The 19,079-nt window shown below is 39.3% G+C and overlaps 1 protein-coding gene across 4 annotated transcripts; it reads right to left on the bottom strand.

Annotated features, from left to right (window-relative positions):
- Positions 1–1,566: 1,566 nt before the first annotated feature.
- On the bottom strand, positions 1,567–16,087 carry CCDC126 (coiled-coil domain containing 126). 4 transcript variants are annotated; one of them, XM_038129340.1, is made up of 4 exons: positions 16,013–16,087; positions 5,431–5,568; positions 4,412–4,815; positions 1,567–3,173 (listed from the first exon to the last, which is right to left on the bottom strand). In XM_038129340.1, the coding sequence occupies exons 3-4, from the start codon at positions 4,647–4,649 to the stop codon at positions 2,992–2,994; spliced, it is 420 nt and encodes a 139-aa protein (XP_037985268.1). In that variant the 5' UTR covers positions 4,650–4,815; positions 5,431–5,568; positions 16,013–16,087; the 3' UTR covers positions 1,567–2,991. The 4 variants fall into 4 exon arrangements, with proteins under 4 accessions (XP_037985268.1, XP_037985270.1, XP_037985269.1 ...); XM_038129342.1 differs by having other exon boundaries at positions 5,431–5,563; positions 16,013–16,082; XM_038129341.1 differs by lacking the exon at positions 16,013–16,087 and adding an exon at positions 15,367–15,856.
- Between the last annotated feature and the right edge of the window lie 2,992 nt (positions 16,088–19,079).

Genomic DNA, 19,079 nt, shown 5'->3' with positions numbered 1-19,079 from the left:
AGAGCTGTGTCAGTGTGTTTCACAGGAGTGTCTATCCATCTGTCCATCCATTCATCTCAAAAGTTCTTTAATGTGGAACCCCTCAGCACTTCTTCACATGCAATTGTGAGAAAATATTTGGATATCTTCATTACATTAAGAGTACTATGCAGAGATTCAAAACTATTTATTTAGATGAGAAAAGCAACAGAAAGCATGAATGAATAAAGACAATTATTTCCCCAAGATTTTTACCTGCCACATATTTAGTTGTAGAACTCAAGGGCTATATTGAGACCTGGGCTATTTCTGTCTATTTAGACAGCAATCAATATATATTCTTCTCTTTCCATTTTTCTTCATTAGAACTTTTGTTTGGAAGTGGATCTTGAACATTTTTTTACTACCTACATTAAGCAATCACTCAGAGGCACAGAAGTACTGCCAATTACCTAGTGAAATCAGCTGATAAACACCCATGAGGCAAATTACAGCTGGGGAAATTCAAGTCCCGTAATTTACCAAAAGATTTCAAGAACAAAACCAAAATACTCCCCCATCCTCCAAATCAGCAGTTCTTTATATAAAGAGAGCTTATATGTCCTCCTGTCTTCCAAAGAACAGAAGAAAGAAAAGGAAATAATACCCCAAACCCCATCCAGCCTAAGAACCAACCAACCATAAGGAGATTCCATACACACAAAACTTGAATGAGGTCACTTTGGGAGGCTTTGTGATATCATCTGAATGGGAAATACACAGCTACATTATAAAAACTGCAACACAGCAGAAATACTACTTAAATATTGCTCAGAAAGGAAAAATGTGCTTGGCAACACAACCAAATGCTGTGATACTGTCAAGCATTTTGGACCTGGGGTAAGTTGTATGCTTTCCGCAGGCTTTTTTCACAAGCCCTTGGGTTCTTTACACAACCTCCTACCTTTGTAGGGCGGCCACACCTCTCACATGTCCTATATAGGAGGCTGCAGGCTAGAACATGCAGATGTTTTCTTACTACTACTGTCAATAGCAAAGCCAGCTGAGACTGTCCCATCTTCATCCTTTTTTACCTTAGTCTGCACACCTGAAGTTTTTGCTACTGTGAAAAGAACTATGTGTTTATAGCACAATGGTTTCAGCTTGTAACAAGCAAGTATCGAGGAAATAAACCAGACAGATGGATATAAAAATCTATCTATCTATCTATCTATCTATCTATCTATCTATCTATCTATCTATCTATCTATCTATCTATCTTCACATTGTCAATCTGCAGGTTCAAAAGAAGTTCTGCAAAGAACTTCTTTACTCTGAGGTTAAACAGTGAAGTCTTTGCTATTAAAGATCTAAATCAGTTCTTTTCAATTCTTTCTCCCCTCACCTCTAACCTAAGGAAGGTTTCAGGGCATTAGAATTTCAAGGGCAGAAGAACTCAGTGACTAAGAAGGAAGAATACCAGAAAGAGTACTACTAAAACTCAGAGATGTACAATTTTCCAATCCAGAAACTGATAGAGCACATGTAGCAAGAATGACAAGACCATTTAATTACAAACAAACAAACAAACAAACAAACCCAAGAACGTTTACAAGTACAATTAAAAATTTATTTTTCTCTTTCTGCATTGAAGTGAGTACATGTTTACACACAATGTGACCAAAAAAAATCATCTGGATACTAGCTAAGTACTAATTAAGACTGCAATTGCATTTTCCTTTATAACCATCAAGAATATAAGCAGGGAAACAGAAGAAAGGAAAAAACCACATAACTTTGCCTGGTATATCACCCAGTGCCTCTGGTTTTACTCATCCCCAAAACCTCGCTTACAGGACACTTTTGGCAAAAGTCCCTGAACATTCTGTCCCCCACCAAACATTCAGTACAGTTTAAAAAACAGGTTCAGTGGCACTTCAATATGATTTCAGTAACATTTGAGATACAGTGCACCCAACACTGCATGCAATTCACTTTGCTGTAAGGCTGACTTAGACATAAGGCAAACATTACCTTAGCTCTCAAATATTCCATGATTAGACACCCTTAGTACACATACCGCTGCTAAATGCAGAGATGCCTTGATTCCCTTCATTGCTTTTCCTTCTGATCAAGAAAGCAATTCAGGGAGATGGTGTGCTATACTAAACACAAACTGCAAGGCATCAAAATGTTAAAACAAACAGCAATGAATAAAAATAAACTATATTCACATATTCAAAACTTATTTCCATCACTTAAATAATTTTATCTGCAATTACAAAATAACATACACTTAAATATCTTTTTAAGAAATAATAATCTAAGATATCACAGATGATGATTTGCTTTTGATAATCTAACTGCCCTATCTCTGGCATAAAGATAAACCTGGACAGTGTTACTACCTAGAATGTTTTCCTATTATAATAAATTTTCTTAAATATACAGTAAATTCTCTTTAACTATTCTGACAGATAGTGCAAATAAAGACATTCTTTGGGTCACAATTTTAAAATATTACCACCAACGCTATCCTCAATTTAATATTGTTTTAGTAAATAAGTAAGAAAATATTTTAAGTGTACACATCTTCTAACATCTGTTTAGCAACACATTTTCCTCAGTTATCTTGCCTTAATGCAGATCACAAAAAATTAATAAACTACAATATTGCTCACCTATCCAAAAGATATGTTAGATTCATACTTAAATAAATATATTTAGAAACCTACCTATAAGTTTCCCATTGCTTTCCACGTATTGTTATTATCCAATGGCCTACTACATCAAATCATATCAAAATATCTTTAGAGACAACAAAGATCACTTCAGAAGCACTGCTCAAAGGCAATGAAATAATGCTTTGAGAACCTAAGCACATGTTAGGCCTACACAGATCCAAGCACGTTGTAGAATACAATAGTTTATGCTTGCTTTAGAGTCAACTACTGCTTTGCCCTAGGCAGAGACAAAAAGCTTATCTTAAATATTATCCATCAATGGCACAGCAACACAAAGCGGGCCTGTCTGCTATCTGATGTTGCTTGCTGGCTTTGCACGTTTGTTTGAAGTCACTGGCACCTGATGGTTAGTTCCATTAGTGGTATTTGTTGCTGAGCCATTCACAACGATGTAATCAACCTTGTTTTCCAGTTTCACCAGGCGTTGTAAGATGTCATCCAGAAGAACAGCAATTGTTCTCTTAAGATCAGCTGAAGATAATGGAAAAAACAAATTACAGCCTGTTATTTACTCTGTGTGGAAAAGAACTGCCATTTCAACATATTCACATCTTAAGACTTGCTATTCCCCCTAGCATACTTTTTGGAAAGGAGTGGAGATTGATCAAGAAGTACAGAATTTTCTTTATTAACATTCCTTTGTTATTTTAGGGAAGGGAAATACCACCATAACAGGGAACTGTGAAGGCAGTCAATTAAACATTAGAGTATAAGAGCAAAAACACTAGCTGGAACATTAGAAGTGGCTCTTCAAAGGTATTATTTCAAATTTCAACCAGACAACGGCATTGGAATACTCAGCTATGTCATCTTTTAGCCTTGGATGCCAGAGAATTTATCTAAATACTTTCCAGCATAAAAAAGGTAGTAAATAGCAGCAGCAAAAAGACTTCAGACACACTTTCGCTGCTTGCACTCTTACCAAAGGCCTACAAAGGGCACTCTACAACAGTAGAGCAGATTTAAATGGCAGAGCCATTTATGCAAATCTTAAGGTGATCAAAGTTCATTACTGTACATCTTTTGAGATACTATTTTTAAAAATAAATCATTTTAGTTATCTTTTCAATATTTCAGAAGATAGTAAATACTGGTAACCTATTTATCAAGTTAGGTACAAATTCACAAAATAGGGAAATGAGATATACGATGAACCAAGTATTATTGCTCACAAGACAAGGGATATTATCTCTTAGGGCTACTTCTAAAACAAGGAGAGATTCTGCCAAATTCATAGTCGCCTTGCAGTCTCCAGACTGCAAACTCAACTATTGTCTTGCTTTTTCATTGCTTTTTTAAGGAGAAGAAAATTCAAGAAATAAAAGCAGGAAGTTAGTAATGAGGTACTAGAAGAATCTGGAATGCTGAAGTGACTTAATGTAAAACTTTGTCCCTGTATCAAGCACGTGCTTATTCCTCAACAGCTGAAGATTCAAAGATGTGCTGTTACTTCCGTAAGTAACTGTATTCATGTACCTGAAGATACCTAAAAAAAATCCCAGAAAGCAAAAATTTCACATATGAAGCTTGATTTTGCAACTCATCTTAATATTCAACTTAATTGAATAAACTAAAATCAAATCAGTTAATACAGGTAAGTTTTTTTCTGCTGAAGAGCACACACTACTTTAAAAAAAAGAAAATTTATAGCTTTACAGTTTTCAGAAAAAGAATATATTCAAGTAACTAGAATGGCTTTTTCCTCTTACCATATCCTGACATAGAGGCTCCACCACCACCATTCATCAGGTTTTTATTTTCTTCTGCAAGTGCTTTGACATATCTTTTACTGAGATCTAATATCTGTCCACGCAACTCAGCACTGCTTTGGCGTCTTGGATACTGAAAAGTGTAGCGTAGCAACATCAAACCCCAAATGATTCCAAAGACTAGTAAAAACATACTCAGTTTCTGGGACATATTTTTTCTTGAAAATGTTAGAAACATTTCTGATGAAGGCCACAGGCACGTCCTAATTTCAACAAAAGTAACTGAATTTGGCTTTGTCTAATTATATTACATATTAAACAAAAATAATATTTCTATGAAGTGAAAAATCTTCTGGCTGGATCATCTTGAATATATCTTCTCATGTTGTAGCTGGTCTTGATTCCTGAAATTTGTAAAGTACCACTTGGTTATTCAAAACTGCTACAGTTGTTGAGATCAAGAACAAGTATCAGTTTCCAAATACAGTATTATGGCATCATCTAGCAAAGTTTTTTTATCTGCTCAGAGGTTCAGTTATACTTCTTTCTCATCTGTTATTTATAGGGTTTTCTCTTCCTATTTTTACCAATTTTTATTCTACAAAAATCAAAACTTCTGTGCTTCCACAAAGCACCACAAGTATTTTAAATATCGGAATTTAAACTGACATTAAACTCAAATGCATTTGAAAGAAGAGGCAGTATCTAGAAGAAACCTGTATAACATTTCTGTACAACTTTGTGATGAGTTATACACATACATCCAGACACAAGATCTTGTGAAATGATTCACTTGATTCTTATTCTTCACTTTGAAGTACAGCACAAGTGTGAACAGACAACATATGGAATGATGTTTCTTGGTTGGTTAGCTAGTTCAAAGCTTCCTCTCCTGGCTTTGTACATCATTAAGGTTTTTTATTTGTTGTGGTGTCTTACTATTGAATAAAGAGATAAAACCAAAATAAATTGGCACATTGCACTTCAGCATTTTACTTCAACTTAAAAAAATATCTTACCATAGTACCCAATTCTGATCCTTCAGTAGATGAAGGCTTCAGGAGGAAAGCAAATGGTAGGAAAGCTTCATCAGTTAAATAACAAATGTTCAGACAGTCTGAAGCAGTTTGAGCCACACATCTTCAGGGATATCTGTACTGGGGAAAAAAAAGATTTAAACAAAAAGTGAAGATATCTTCACTGACTTGTGGAGTAGTTGCAGTCGAAGGCTTCAAGCGACATGTTTTTAACACAGAACTACATTTTCAAACCTAACTTCAAGCAATTGTTAGGGAAGAACATAGAATTACTCTCCATTTTATTATGAATGCATGCACTTGAATGCCCAGTAACTGACTTCAACATACTTTTAAAAGAAAGCTTGGTAAGAATCTCAGGAGCATCTCCTTGTGTTACAAGACAGTAACAACAGATGTTCCAGATTCATCGCATATGTGCAGGCACATATATTTACACAGGCATCATTCTCTTACTAATTTTTACCCATCCAACAGATCCCACATTTTGACTCTTTCCTTGTGCATGCCTCATATTTCTCATTTTTCATCCATCTCTGATACTTATCCAATTATTCAATACTTTCTTAAAAGAGAATTTCTATTATTTAACATAGTCCAGATAAAGCCACACATTTTACACAATAGCTACATTTCCCCTCACTATTCCCAGCTCTTCCCCGCATACTACCTGACACAAGCACTTTTTAGACTGAACGCATGTAATAGAGTTCCTCACCAGACTTTCTGTAGCGGCACTTACACCTCGGTTTGTATCAGAATATTGAGACCAAGTTTCTCATGCTGCTGAGCTCTCATCTAACCCTAACTCTGCCTCCATGGCACTTCTCATCCCCTCCACTGACCAGTTCCATCGGCCTTATGCCGACACCCCGCTGTCTGCTGCCAACACAAGTGTCACTGCCAGCAGGGCGCCGAGCGCTGCTTGTCGCTTACCCTTCACTCTTCAGATAATCCTCTCAACAGGCGAGCCAGCCTGCCTGAGTCAAGTGGCAAATTTCTGAAGTGCTCTAAAATCAACATGCATATCTAAATTATTCTGAAAATTATTAACCCAAGGCAGGGGCAACATCAGGACCTGGACACCAAAGCTGCCAGTTGTGTCTAAAATGCCATATGGCAGCCACTGCCAGTACATAAACTCACTGCTGGGCGCACTAATGCAAGTGGCAATCCTAAGTCACTGAATGAAGAACAGCTCACCCTCCACCGTGGGGTATGACTGAGCACAAGGACAGATAGCCAACACACAGTAATTTGAACTCCCACTGTAAATGCAGTGAGATGCGCTTTGTTCAAGGAATGTGCTTAATCCCCCTAAAAATGTTTTTAAGATACTAATTTGTCTTAAGTACATAAAATAAGCAAGAAAACAATAAAAATTTACATTCCGTAGCATGAATATCTGGAACTGTGTGGCTTAAGATTTCCTGAAACAGATCTTCCCTAAATATGCACTAAAACCAAAACTTCTTTTCCCTAGCTCTTTGCCAAATCCATGGCTCTGCACTCAGACTTTAACGAATAAACTGCACCCACATCATTATGTATCTACATAATCTCTGAACAGTATCAAAAGTGATGGAAAACATTGTGAGGTCCAGAAGAGTATTCATGTGATGGCTCAGAAGACCAAACACTATCTCTCAAGAAGACACCATAATTTTCAAACCCCATTACCAACAGTCTCTACTTCTTCTATTAAAAAACCAAAATAAAAAACCCAAACAACTGAAAAGAACAGATAGCTCTTGCAAAACTTAAATTGAGTTCACCTCTCCACAGATCTCCAGCCGTATCTCATCCTGAAGCATTTAGACAGTATCACTACAGTCCTTTGGAGTAGAAATAACTATGCCATCACATTGTAAATAAGACCACAAGCCAGGATAAGAGGTCTAGCCAAGAGGAACAGATTGAATAAACTCCTGCCAAGCAGCAGCAGGAATTGCAGACTGGGCCATCGCCACGCATATCTCATCCACAGCGCACACACTGACTACTGAAACTAATAGAAATCAAGGACTTAACCTGCTGGGAAATTGCATAACACTCATATACTGACACGAGGCAAAGGAGCTCAGAGCAAGACTTACCAAAATGAAGGGAACTATTTGTACTTGCCACTTTTCCTACAAATTTTCAAAGGCCATTCCCTCTTTGTGAATTCCAATGTAATCTCAAAGTTCTGGAGATTTGGTCTCCTCTTTCCTCCTGAAGTGCATGCACTTCTAGTGACTCATAAGACACTCCCTGCAACAACCTTGGGGTAAAAAAAAAAAAATTAATTTTTTTTTTTTTTTTTTTTTTAAAGTAAGCTTATGCCCAAATGATTTGGAAGTAGGAAAAAAAGAGTATCAGAGCAGCAGGCACACATTAGGAAGAAAACAGCACAGTAAGATGGATGGACTGGAATATTCTTGTTGCCCTGAAGGGTCAGCCCTTCTCTACAAGAACATTATAGTTTCAACAAAACTTGGGGTCAGAATGGACCTTTGTTTTCAGTAACTTACAGGTAATATCCCGTAAGATAACAGCACACATGAAAGAAAGTAAGGGTAGTTTGTGATCTTTCTTTATTCTCCCTCATTCTCTCAAAGCACATAATATGCTGAGTTGGAAATCCTCCCTGAGCAGGAAAAAAAGGAAGCTGAGACTTCCTTCTTCACACTGATTTATCTTGGTTAGAAATGCTAGCAATACTACTCTTCCAATCGCAGCTGAGGGACTTTTGTGGCAAAGACAAAGCACTGCAGAGAGCAACAGGAAAAATGGATGCATCAGAGCTACAACTTGTTGCAACTCCTACCATCTCTAATCACGGAGACTGAGAGAAAAGGCAGACAACCACGAAGATGAAGCAGTACAACCAGAACAAAATTTGAAAATCTGAGGAGGGAAAGAAAAGAAACAAGACCCCAAAACAAAAGAAACCTAAATCAAACAAAACCCCTGAGTTGAACTGCAGGCAAAACGGCAATCCAAGAATCCATGAAGAAAAGAATGTTTTCCAGATAATCCTTTCAATTAGCAGCCTAAAGTAACCGATTCAAGTGCCAGTTTCCTGAAGTACTTTAAATCAGCATAGCGCTTTAAATCAGCATGCATATTTAAATTATTCTGAAAGTTACAAGCATAAGCCAGGAGCAACATTAGAACTTGGAGCTATAACCAATTCCTGAATGAGGATCTGACACTAGGTCTGCCTTTCACAGACATATAAACAGCTGGGTTTCCTTCGCTGTTGATTGTCTAAGAAAAGTACTGCCAAAACCTACCAATGTGGATACAACTTTGTCCAGTGGTACCACAACACTGACGTCCCATCTGGCAACAAAACAATGAACTAAGACACTTATCCACTCCAAAATAAAATCATGTCTCTATCCTGCATACCTGTATTTCAAAATCAGCCATATATAAATTATATTATTGACTACATGAAACAAAAGGAGCAAAGACAAAAAAAGAGCTACAGAAAATGCATTATATGTTCCATAATACAGCGAAGTTATACTTAACTACTACTTAACTGGCATCAGACTTCAGTTTGAATACTGACCCTTCTCCATGGAAACTAGCCCATACTTACAAAACATCCTTCTTGAATTTTGTTGCAAAGTCTTCCTCTTTACTCATTCCCAGGAAAACCAAGAGATTATTTTAACATACAACACAAAAATTAAATGGTCTATAATGCAAAGGAATGCCTTGTACATGCTCCGAAACAACCTCAGGTTACCAGGAAAACAAGGCATACCGAGATCCTTAAAAGCTTATTTCACCTTACAGCACCGCCACTTCAGCCAGTCAATCAGCCCCTAAAGACTGGCACATATTCATCATCATTTTTCTAGCCTGCCCAAGAGACTCCAACCTTCCTAAACCACTAGAAATGGTTGCAGGACAAATATAAACCCGTACTGCAGAGATGATTTCTGTACCTTCTAGTTTTGAAAATGTACAGGACAGATGACAGTAATTATTTGTAAGAGAAAAAGAAAGCAGCAGGTCCATCAGGTATTTCTGGTAGTTATTAATAAGCAGTTTGCAGATGCAAAGAATACAGAAAACCAAAGCCTGAGAGAAACCCATTTGATTCAAAGATCAAAAATACTTTTAAGAATAAAGCCAAGAAAAAGGCAATGAAAAGAATATTAATAAGATACAGTCCAATAAAGTCATCTCTTTGGTCATATATCTTGCAAGACAGAATCTCAAATACTAAGGCAGTAGTTCCTCAGTGATATTCTAGAGACCTAGTCTCTAATGCACTCATATATTAGGAAAGTAGGTCTGATAAGTGAGAATTTTACTCCATCTATTACTTACTACCACAATATTTATCAGTTCCTCACTTTCAAATGATGTTAAACAACAACATAACACTGTGCATTCAAGAGCAGGTCTGGCTTTGCAACCAGATAAACCGCATAAAAAGAAGAAGTGATTTATCAAGAAAGAGCTTAAAAAAAGCCACATTTAGTCCTTGAGGCATACATCCAATTAAAGAGTAAGTGAAAAAAATTTTGCAATAGAACAGACAGCAGACAGAAATCAGGACAGTAACAAATAAAAGCTGACATTATTAATAACTATAAAATAATTGTACAGTACAAAACTGGAATTTATTACCATTTCAGTGGAAGCACAAAAAGTTTATGGAATTATTAACAATTTTAAATTACCATTGTAAAATGACATCTGTACAAGAAATTACTATTAAATTCATTGCAACAAACATCCCTCAGTACAGAGAGGATACTGTATCAGTAAACAAAAAACGGCCTCTAAATATGCCGAGTGGTACCTCATTGCAATAGCCAACAAACACTTCAGGAAGACAAGAATTACTGGGCATTACAGAATACCAGGGAAAAAAATTCCACAGTAGCATCAAGCTCCATTCCATTATTTTCCCCTTTTTTGCATCTATTTACAAAGTGCACCCTCTGGCCCATTTATGTCTGTGACCTCCAAAGTATTTTGTTTTCTAATTTTCCAACAGAAAACTTTGAGCATCACTCAGCTGACAGGAATCAATCGTGCTGACCATTCTGAGAGCAGACAGGCTGGTTCTATGTTATTTGGAAACCCTCAGTCATTTCTGTGAAGCAATGCAAATGGGAAGTCTAAAGAATGACTGATATTCAGCAAAACAGTACAGAACATATTCACTAGACAATTAATTTTAGAAGACTGAGACAATGAAATAAGCACCTAGAAGCCCAGGAGCTCACATGCTGAGAGTTTTTGGAATGCCAAAAATGATGCTTGTACTCTGGTAATTTGCAGTCCAAGATGGTTGCTGGTTTGGCAGTAGGTGAAAAATCTATATGAGGTGCAGCTGGCAAACAGGTGCCCAGAGAAGTGAAGTGTTTATACAGAGCCCTGATTAAAACTGGTGTGTAAGGAAGAACCTCGTTCCTCATATTTTTACGAGTACACAAGTTCTCAAGAAGAGGCCAATGAGACTACTGTCCTGTACTGGCACATCCATACTGGTAACTGTGCTTTGATTCCCAGGTTCATTAATCAGGTTCACTCAGACAGCTGCACAGTGCCATAAAAGAGCAGGGAATTCTACTTGGAACCAACCATTAACAGCAACGCCAGTTCCCAGACAAGTGAAACCGCATTTAGCTGTCTTTTGATAAAATTTACTCTCAGGACTTCAAGAATTCCTATTGTTGCTGCTGTAAAATTTGGTCAACAAAAAAATATCACAGCAGAGAGGGAAAAGAGGATCTGTACTGACAAAACATCAGCAATGCCTGACATAACACAGCCCACCAAAATGTGCTGATGAAACTCAAGGGTGTTTCCTGACTGCATCACAGATGAGTAGATAGAAGAGACCATTTATATTAATAGCTGCTAGACTCACGTGAAAATATCAATACTATAAAACATGCTGCTATCTTAACAGATAAGAAGGCATACTTCTGGGCAAAAAAAGGCTGCCCTATCACAATGAAGCCTGCTGGGTTGTAGGCTTTAGCAGTTCTGTACCACTTTCAGGGCATGCTGCCTTTGTGTCTTTTCCAGGACACCTATCTTTATATCTTCTCCTACAGCAGGTGTTCCTTCATTCCCTGCTTCTACTTGCCCAAGACTTGCAATTACCTTGGCACACTGAAAAAAAAAAAAAAAAAATTCCTTTTGCCTTATTGCTAGCTGCCTCTTGGGGAACACCTTTAATGGATATTCCAAGTGAAAGAAACATGAATTTTAAGGGAATAGCAAAAATTGATAACTACCAAAAATACCTACTCTTCTACAAAGAAAGAAGAAAAATCTTGTGTGCTCCTAACAGTTCCTGTCTCTCAACGCAGCCAAAGGATATATGGGCCAACAAAAGTCACAGCTCATCAAGCAGACACAGTGCTGCTGCTGACGAGCTGCTGGGACTACCTCAAACATATCTTACACCAGGAACGGTTTTACCTCCTACAGGCTTCTAAGAACAGCACCAATTTGTCTTGTAGATGAGCTTCGAGTTGAGAGCACAAACATACTGCTTTCGACTTGAAAACCCACACAGCAAGCTTACAGTGGCTCTGGTATAAAATTATCTGAAAGCCCAAACACTAGACTACCTTTTGTCAGTATTTTAGAAATACTGGAGAGCCGTTTCTATTTAAATGCATGCATTCCTATTTTAATTGCTTTTGTTTTACACTTTCTACCAATAGTTATTTTATTTTTGCATTGTGTCTAAGAAGTCTTCTCAAGTACCTTAGAGTATCTTTTTTTCTTCAACACCTTCCCCCTTTATTTTGCCTACTATTGCCAATGAATGCTTTCAAAATAAACCAACCATTTAAAAACAGAAATTCTTTGTTCTTTGCCTGTGGGCAGTCAGCCAAGATTCAAGACTTTGAGAGGGGAAATGGCTTGGCAAGGCTTGTGAAGAAAATTAAAGCAAGCAGATATCAATAGGGACAGTATATCAATAGGGACAGTATGCTACACTTGCTGAACTTGCCCTCCTCCCACTGGGCCCATTTGGGCCCCAAAACATTTCTACATCTCTGTATCAGATTCTTAAAAATAATAATAGTGAAAAAAGTATTTTAAAAAAATCTCTGTTTAATTTTCCCTGGCACACTTTCCTCTATTTTCTCTTCACGCTTTATTGCTACCGTTGAGGTCACTGTAGGACCCTTGCTCCTTGACAAGAGTCACGACAGAGCACAAGGCACTTTCTTGGCTTCTCACTTCCCAGTAACACTGCCACAATTTATTAATTGCAGGCTACGACAAGCACCCCATAGTACTCCCTTGTGAAATTTCACAGCTGTCCTTGTATCACTCTTTCCAAAGCCCCTGAGACTCCAAAACTTCCTCCTGAGATGTTCAGCTAATTTTGACTAGTTTTACAGAGAGCCAAGCCTACAAGATGATGCAAGTACGTTACTGGTAAGACAGGGACTTTCACTGAACATTTTAAAGAGATCTAAGCACGTACACACAGTGCACCACACAAACACTATTCCTATAGAACGGCAACAAAAAAAGCACTTGTCCCACTGGGGAGAGAGGAAGAAATTAACTTGCCTGATTTTCTTTCAAGAAACTTGTACAATTCAAACTGCATATGAATTTGTCCAACAAAATTATGTTTCTATGGCAAAACTGCAATACAGACAAGGCTTTGGATGCATGCTCCTTCCCAGTAGGCTGACCCAGGTGAAGATTTCAGAAAAAAAACATTGGAGGAAATATTAAAGACAAGTAATTTCTTCTACATCTTGTGTTCTACAATCTTACTTCTAGATTGACTTGTCAGCTCAATGTAGCATAGTAATGGATTATGACAGACATTAGTTAACTGTAACACCTCAGTGCTGTGCACTGCAAAATACTTTATTCTTAACATTAAGGGAATGGTACCCAGAAATTTAACTGGATTATTTATAACATGGTAGCAGCCTCCTACTTCCTTAGTATTACTGAAGAAACCAATTTCATTAGAATAAGTTTTACATTCTCTTGTCTATGCCTCTAGTTCAGGCCCTATTTTACATGGGCAAAGTACCCATTCAGTTCTGAGCAATCCAAAATTAATCTTTTAAATTACATACGCAAATGTTGATAGACCTATTTTTTGTAAAGTTTCTAAAGCTTTTTTAGTAAACCATAGAAGAAAATATAAGAGGCTGTTCTTAATAATGTTCAGTTAAGAAAACTCAGCTCATAAAATGGCACAAATTATAAATCACAGGTGAAAGAGGTTGTTAATAAACAAACAGCATATGAAGTACATTTTATCAGTAAACTTGTACCAGGAAAAATAGATTCATTTGAGTGACTGAGCCTCACAGATTTTTGACAGCTACTGGAAAATTGCTATTTTTGACACTTGCTAGTTTTCAGATACGTTGACTGCACAGCTGACAATTTCAGCTGACAGCATGCATTTATCCTACTTACAGTTAGGCAAGATGCAAGAACTACTCCCCTTTACTATTCTCGGAAAAGGTACAAGTGATCATGAACTCCAGGGGAAATATCTCACTTTTAGCATCTAAATGACATCCAATCCCCAAGATACATCACAATTTGTGATTAGCTGATACCAATGCCTCCTTCAAGGAGCCAAAATGAGTATCTAAAAGCAGATACTACAAAAGCTTTAAAAAGAAAAAGCCAAGGGGAAGGGGGGTGGGCGGTGAGGAGGAGAAGGAAAGGAAGCACCTTTATTTCCCAATGTAAAAATGTTTAGGAAAAGAACCAAAGGAATTGCAGCATAATTGCTTAATACTCTGGAGCTCTCGAGTACCTATTAAATAGCTACAGATTATCACCTAAAATACCAAAAAGAGGTCAAAATAACTTAGGCTTTATACACATGGGTATCTGCAGTCAAAACAGGAACAAAGATAACAATCAATTTCTACATTTGGTCTAAAACTGCAATCACACTGCTTGTGGCACTACCAGAAGATGCTATTCACGATCCAATATCATCTTCATATTGTCTCCTTTCTCTGATAGTCTCATGAGAGTAAAGCAGCAATTGATTACATTTGTTGCAAAATTAACACTACGTTACAGATACGACAAATCACATGCACAGCAGGATGTACAATACGTTCATATTCTCAGGGCTCTCTTAAAATAAAAAGTTGCAATTCCTACAAAGATTGCTTTTCACAGTGAAAAAACACATCCATCTGCCACCAGTTCACTCACTGGGGGGGACTGGGGGGGGGGGGAAACAACAAAAAAACTCCCCAAACAGCAACCAAAAAGAACTACTTAACCCAATCTGAACTGTTCTAAGGAAACTCCACATCAGGTCACAGCATAGAACAAAAATTATCTATGCTTGTTTTACAGAAATTACACTGCACACTAGTTGTCAGTATCTTTTAGATGATAAGAGACATAAAAGAAAATTTACAGGCTGCTACCATGTTAGGTTAGGGAACCAAAAAGAGAATTTATTAAAAATGAATGATGAACAGAGCTACCAAAATAAGGCAGAGATAATAGTAAGTTATACGTGTTTACCAAAATCGAAGGTAAGTGCAGTCAAAACATCATCAGATGCTACAAATAAAACCAATTTTATTAAATTGTAAGAAGGAAGCACTGTTGTACAACTCTTGCCATCAAAAAATCCCACATATTATCATCTCCTAAAACTGTATGTTTCAAATTTTGCAGACTTCATTCAGTATTACTTTTTCCTATTTTTTCAATAGTACCAACGAGACCAATTTCAGGGAAATATCTACCCGTTTCTTTTGGTTTTTTTTGGGTTTTTTTTTTTTTTTTTTTTTTAATGCAGACTTGCTAATGCCGGAAGATCACTTAACCTGACATTGTTAAGGATCCTGCCTTTGCCTGAATATGATTTTTTTTTTCCCTTCCCGTGAGTTCCATCACATCACTCTAATCATGCTTTACCTCTTTGGAAGTTATGTCCTTACAGCAGAAGGCATCGATCTTGCAGAGTCACTGCAGTCATAGCTTAAGACTGAAAGACCACTGCTAACGGCGAAGGAAACCAGAAAACCCTCCTTTGCTCCACCGCTTCCTCCCCACCCAAGGACACTGCATCACAGCCCTGGGACACGGACGGCGGCCGAAGGCACCCCGAGCCCAGCACAGCTCACCGCGCCGCGCCCCTCCCCTCGCGGTGACACCGCCGCAGCCGCCCGAGAGCCGCGCAGGTGCCGGGACCCGTCAGGTGCCGAGGAAGCGCGAAGGAAGGCGAGCCCGTCCCGCAGCTCCCGAAGGAGGGGCGGACCAACGCGGGCGCTCAGGCGCGGTGCGCACCCGCGAGTGCGGGAGAGCCGCAGCCACCCTGCGCCGTCCCGTCCCGCCCGAGCGCGCAGCCACCCCCAGCCCTTCCCCCGTGAAAACACACACGGGCGGGCGGGCGGGCGGGCGGACCGACGGACGGGCCCCCCACACACACTCCCGTCGCCCTGGCCCAGTGCGCGGCTCTGGCGCTCTGCCAGGGCCAGGACCGGGACCGGGGCGCCCCCCTCGCGCCGCCCCCCTCGCGCCGCCCCCCGCGCAGCGCCCCCCGCCGGCCGCCCCGCGCTACCTCCGCTCGCCGCCTCCGCCGCCGCCTCCTCCCGGCCCGCGCCCGCGCGCCGCTTCCGTCCGGAGCCCCGCCCCCGCCGCAGCACGCGCCCCCCCCCCCCCCCGCTTCGCCCGGCGCCGCGGCCGCCCCCCAGCGGCGGGAGGGAGCAGCGGCAGCGGGCTGAGGGGGCGGGCCCCGCGCCCCGCGGCTCTGCGGAGAGTTTGAGCTCCTGCGTGCCCTGGTCAGCGGAAAGGTCGTGTTTAGTCTAGAGAAAACTGAGAGAGGGGTCTCATCAGTGCTTTTAAATATCTCAAAGGCGAGTGCCAAGAGGATGGTGCCAGAGTTTTTTGGTGGTGAGCCGCGACAGGACGGCGAGCAAAGGCCGTGAACTAAAACACAAGTTCCGCCTCAACATGAGGAAGAGGTTCTTCACGTTGAGGGTGGTAGAGCACTGGAACAGGCTGCCCGGGGAGGTCATGGAGTCTCCCGCTCTGGAGATACTCAAAACCCATCTGGACACACTCCTGTGTCACCTGCTCTAGGTGACCCTGCCCATAGTAGGGAGGTGGACTAGGGGATCTCCAGAGGTCCCTTCCAACCCTAAGGGTTCTCTGATTGTTCGTGGCTGGCGTGGCATATAAACCTCTCCCCTGCCTCCCGCCCTCACCGTGATAATCGCCTAAATAAAATTCTTTGTGAGTGCAGGACTGTGCTAGAGAGTCACCCCAGGCTCTTCCTGCAAGGTGCTGTTTAAAGGAAGCTGGTATCAGTAAAGGAAAGGTGAACATAAGGGCAAAGTAAAGAACACGTTCGACAGCTGCAGAGTTGATAGCTCACAGAAGTACCTGATGGCCACCTTGTCTCGATCCCTTCAGCGTGCGTCTCCCTCCCTCCCTCCCTTCCAGCGTGCGTCAGAGGCCACATGGCTTCTCCCTGCTTTTCAACCTGCACATTCTGCATGGAAAATGGATGCAGGAAAAATCAGCATTTAAATGCGATGCTGTTCCAGAAAAAGGGATATTGATACATCAGAGGGGTTAGTGGCCTAGACCTAAGTATACAGACAAAACTCTTGGCAGATGCTATGTTAGCTGATGAATCTGAGATGTGTGATAAAAACTATATGACAAAACAATATCAAGCACAGTGTTTCTTTTCAGTGGCATATGAAAATCAAACCTTAAAAGTGTTTATATATAAACACTTAGTCCTTATATTTGTGGGTAATAATACCTCTTGGTCTCATTTCAAGGGGTAGATAAAAGCCCAGGATTGCAGGTATGTTGCAGTGTTCTGTATTATTTGTCAAAATAATAATAAATAAATAAACCCACCAGAATTAGATTGCTGCTGCAATGTTATTTCATTCATCTCCTGCCAATCATTATCTGTAGATGGTCCTTTCGAAATTAATTTGCATAGCTATTGCTCTGTCCTTTTCAAATATGTGTTAAGAATTTCCTCTCCTAATATGTTTAAACTGCTAAATGGTAATGGCTAGAGAACAGCACACTAATCAATATGCTCTGAGATTAGCACAGCTTCTGCCTCCTTGCTAAGCCAGTTAATCCTATAATCTGTATATGCAGATAAGAATACATGCAACTTTATACTTGCTTTACTGCCACTATTTTTCCCTCTTCCTGATCCCTTACCAGTTGTTTATACCCTTTCCCTTTAGGGAATGGGCGCGATCTGGGTCTATCTTACCCCCAAAGTTTATTTTTTTCCAAAATCATGAATGCTCTATACTTAATACTGCATTAAAGCTAACACTGTATTAAACCAGTGTATTAATATTTCTTGAAAAACCTCTATAAGGCATGCTTGAAGAACATGTAATTATGTCATGTTAGTGTATCCTTTAGGTCATCTCTAGATGTTTTCTGTGTTTAAACCACCTTCCATTTAGGAGAGACGTTCCCAAAGACCCAGACCAACCTCGGAGTCTTACTAATAAATAGTGAAAGCTGAAAAATAATATAAAATAATAATTGTCTTTATGGTCCAGGAAACTACAGATGAAGTCATTGTAACGAACAATGAAGGCAAATAAGTTACAGGAAAAAATGGTGAAGGCAGCATGCAGTTTTCAATTCAAAATGTAAAATTGATTAGACTTTTGAAAAATAGGTATTTGTATCAGCAACGACAATTTTATTTTAGGTTTAATTGCCAGAACATTTTAGGATAACAGGAATGAAAAAATTCTGCTGGAATAATGCAAATGTCTTGAATGTGTGCAACAGGTCTAGTCTATCCCTCAGGAACTGAAATCACAATGTGGACTGTAGCTAGATCTCATACATGTACATGTTAACAGAAATTGCATTCCTGTCCTCTATTCTCCTGACCTTTCCCTCCCTCGCCTGCTTGGTTTTGATTTTTTTTTTTTTTTGAGTACAACCATTATGTATTTTCAGTGGGTCCTTCATATTCCATTTTTTTTCTGTGATCCATTCTATGGTAGAAGACTGATTAGTATTTTCACCTCCGAATTTAAGCATGTCCTTCATGCTCATTCCTTTTTGTTCCTGTAGTTAGAATATAACTAGGCAACATCAGACAGGATCAGAATATGCCAGAACAGTATGTGATCTTGCAGTAGAATAAGTACTTTACTAACAAAGTTATCTTTGAAAAGGGAGATGAACAAATCTATGTACCAGAGCTGAATTGAGTAGAGCTGCTATAAAAAAAAAAAAAAGATTATGACATGGATTCAGAATTGTTTTTACATCAGCAGAGGATAAAACTCAGGCCAACCTCCTAGGAATGAAAATTTATTTGTAACTAAACAGGAACTGACTAAGGAATTGAATGAAACTTTTTAAGTAAGTGATGTGAAAGAAACTTTTGCCCAAAAATTAAATATTTTGCAGACCTAGATGACAAGGAAGACTTTTCCTCAATACTGCCTTCTTTACTATTGCGAGATAATTTACTCTTCAATCAATTATTTGCTTCTGAATCACCAAGGAAAAAGAGCAAGGGCTGGCAGGTACAGTTCCAGCCTTCCATTTACAACAGAAGCACAAACAACCAACACCATTTATGGTCCAGGTAGGAAGAAGCAGAACCATTCCTG

The sequence above is a fragment of the Motacilla alba genome, chromosome 2 (genome assembly GCF_015832195.1).
Source record: "Motacilla alba alba isolate MOTALB_02 chromosome 2, Motacilla_alba_V1.0_pri, whole genome shotgun sequence".
Lineage (NCBI taxonomy): Eukaryota > Metazoa > Chordata > Aves > Passeriformes > Motacillidae > Motacilla > Motacilla alba.
This window is presented reverse-complemented; position numbering and strand designations above follow the sequence as displayed.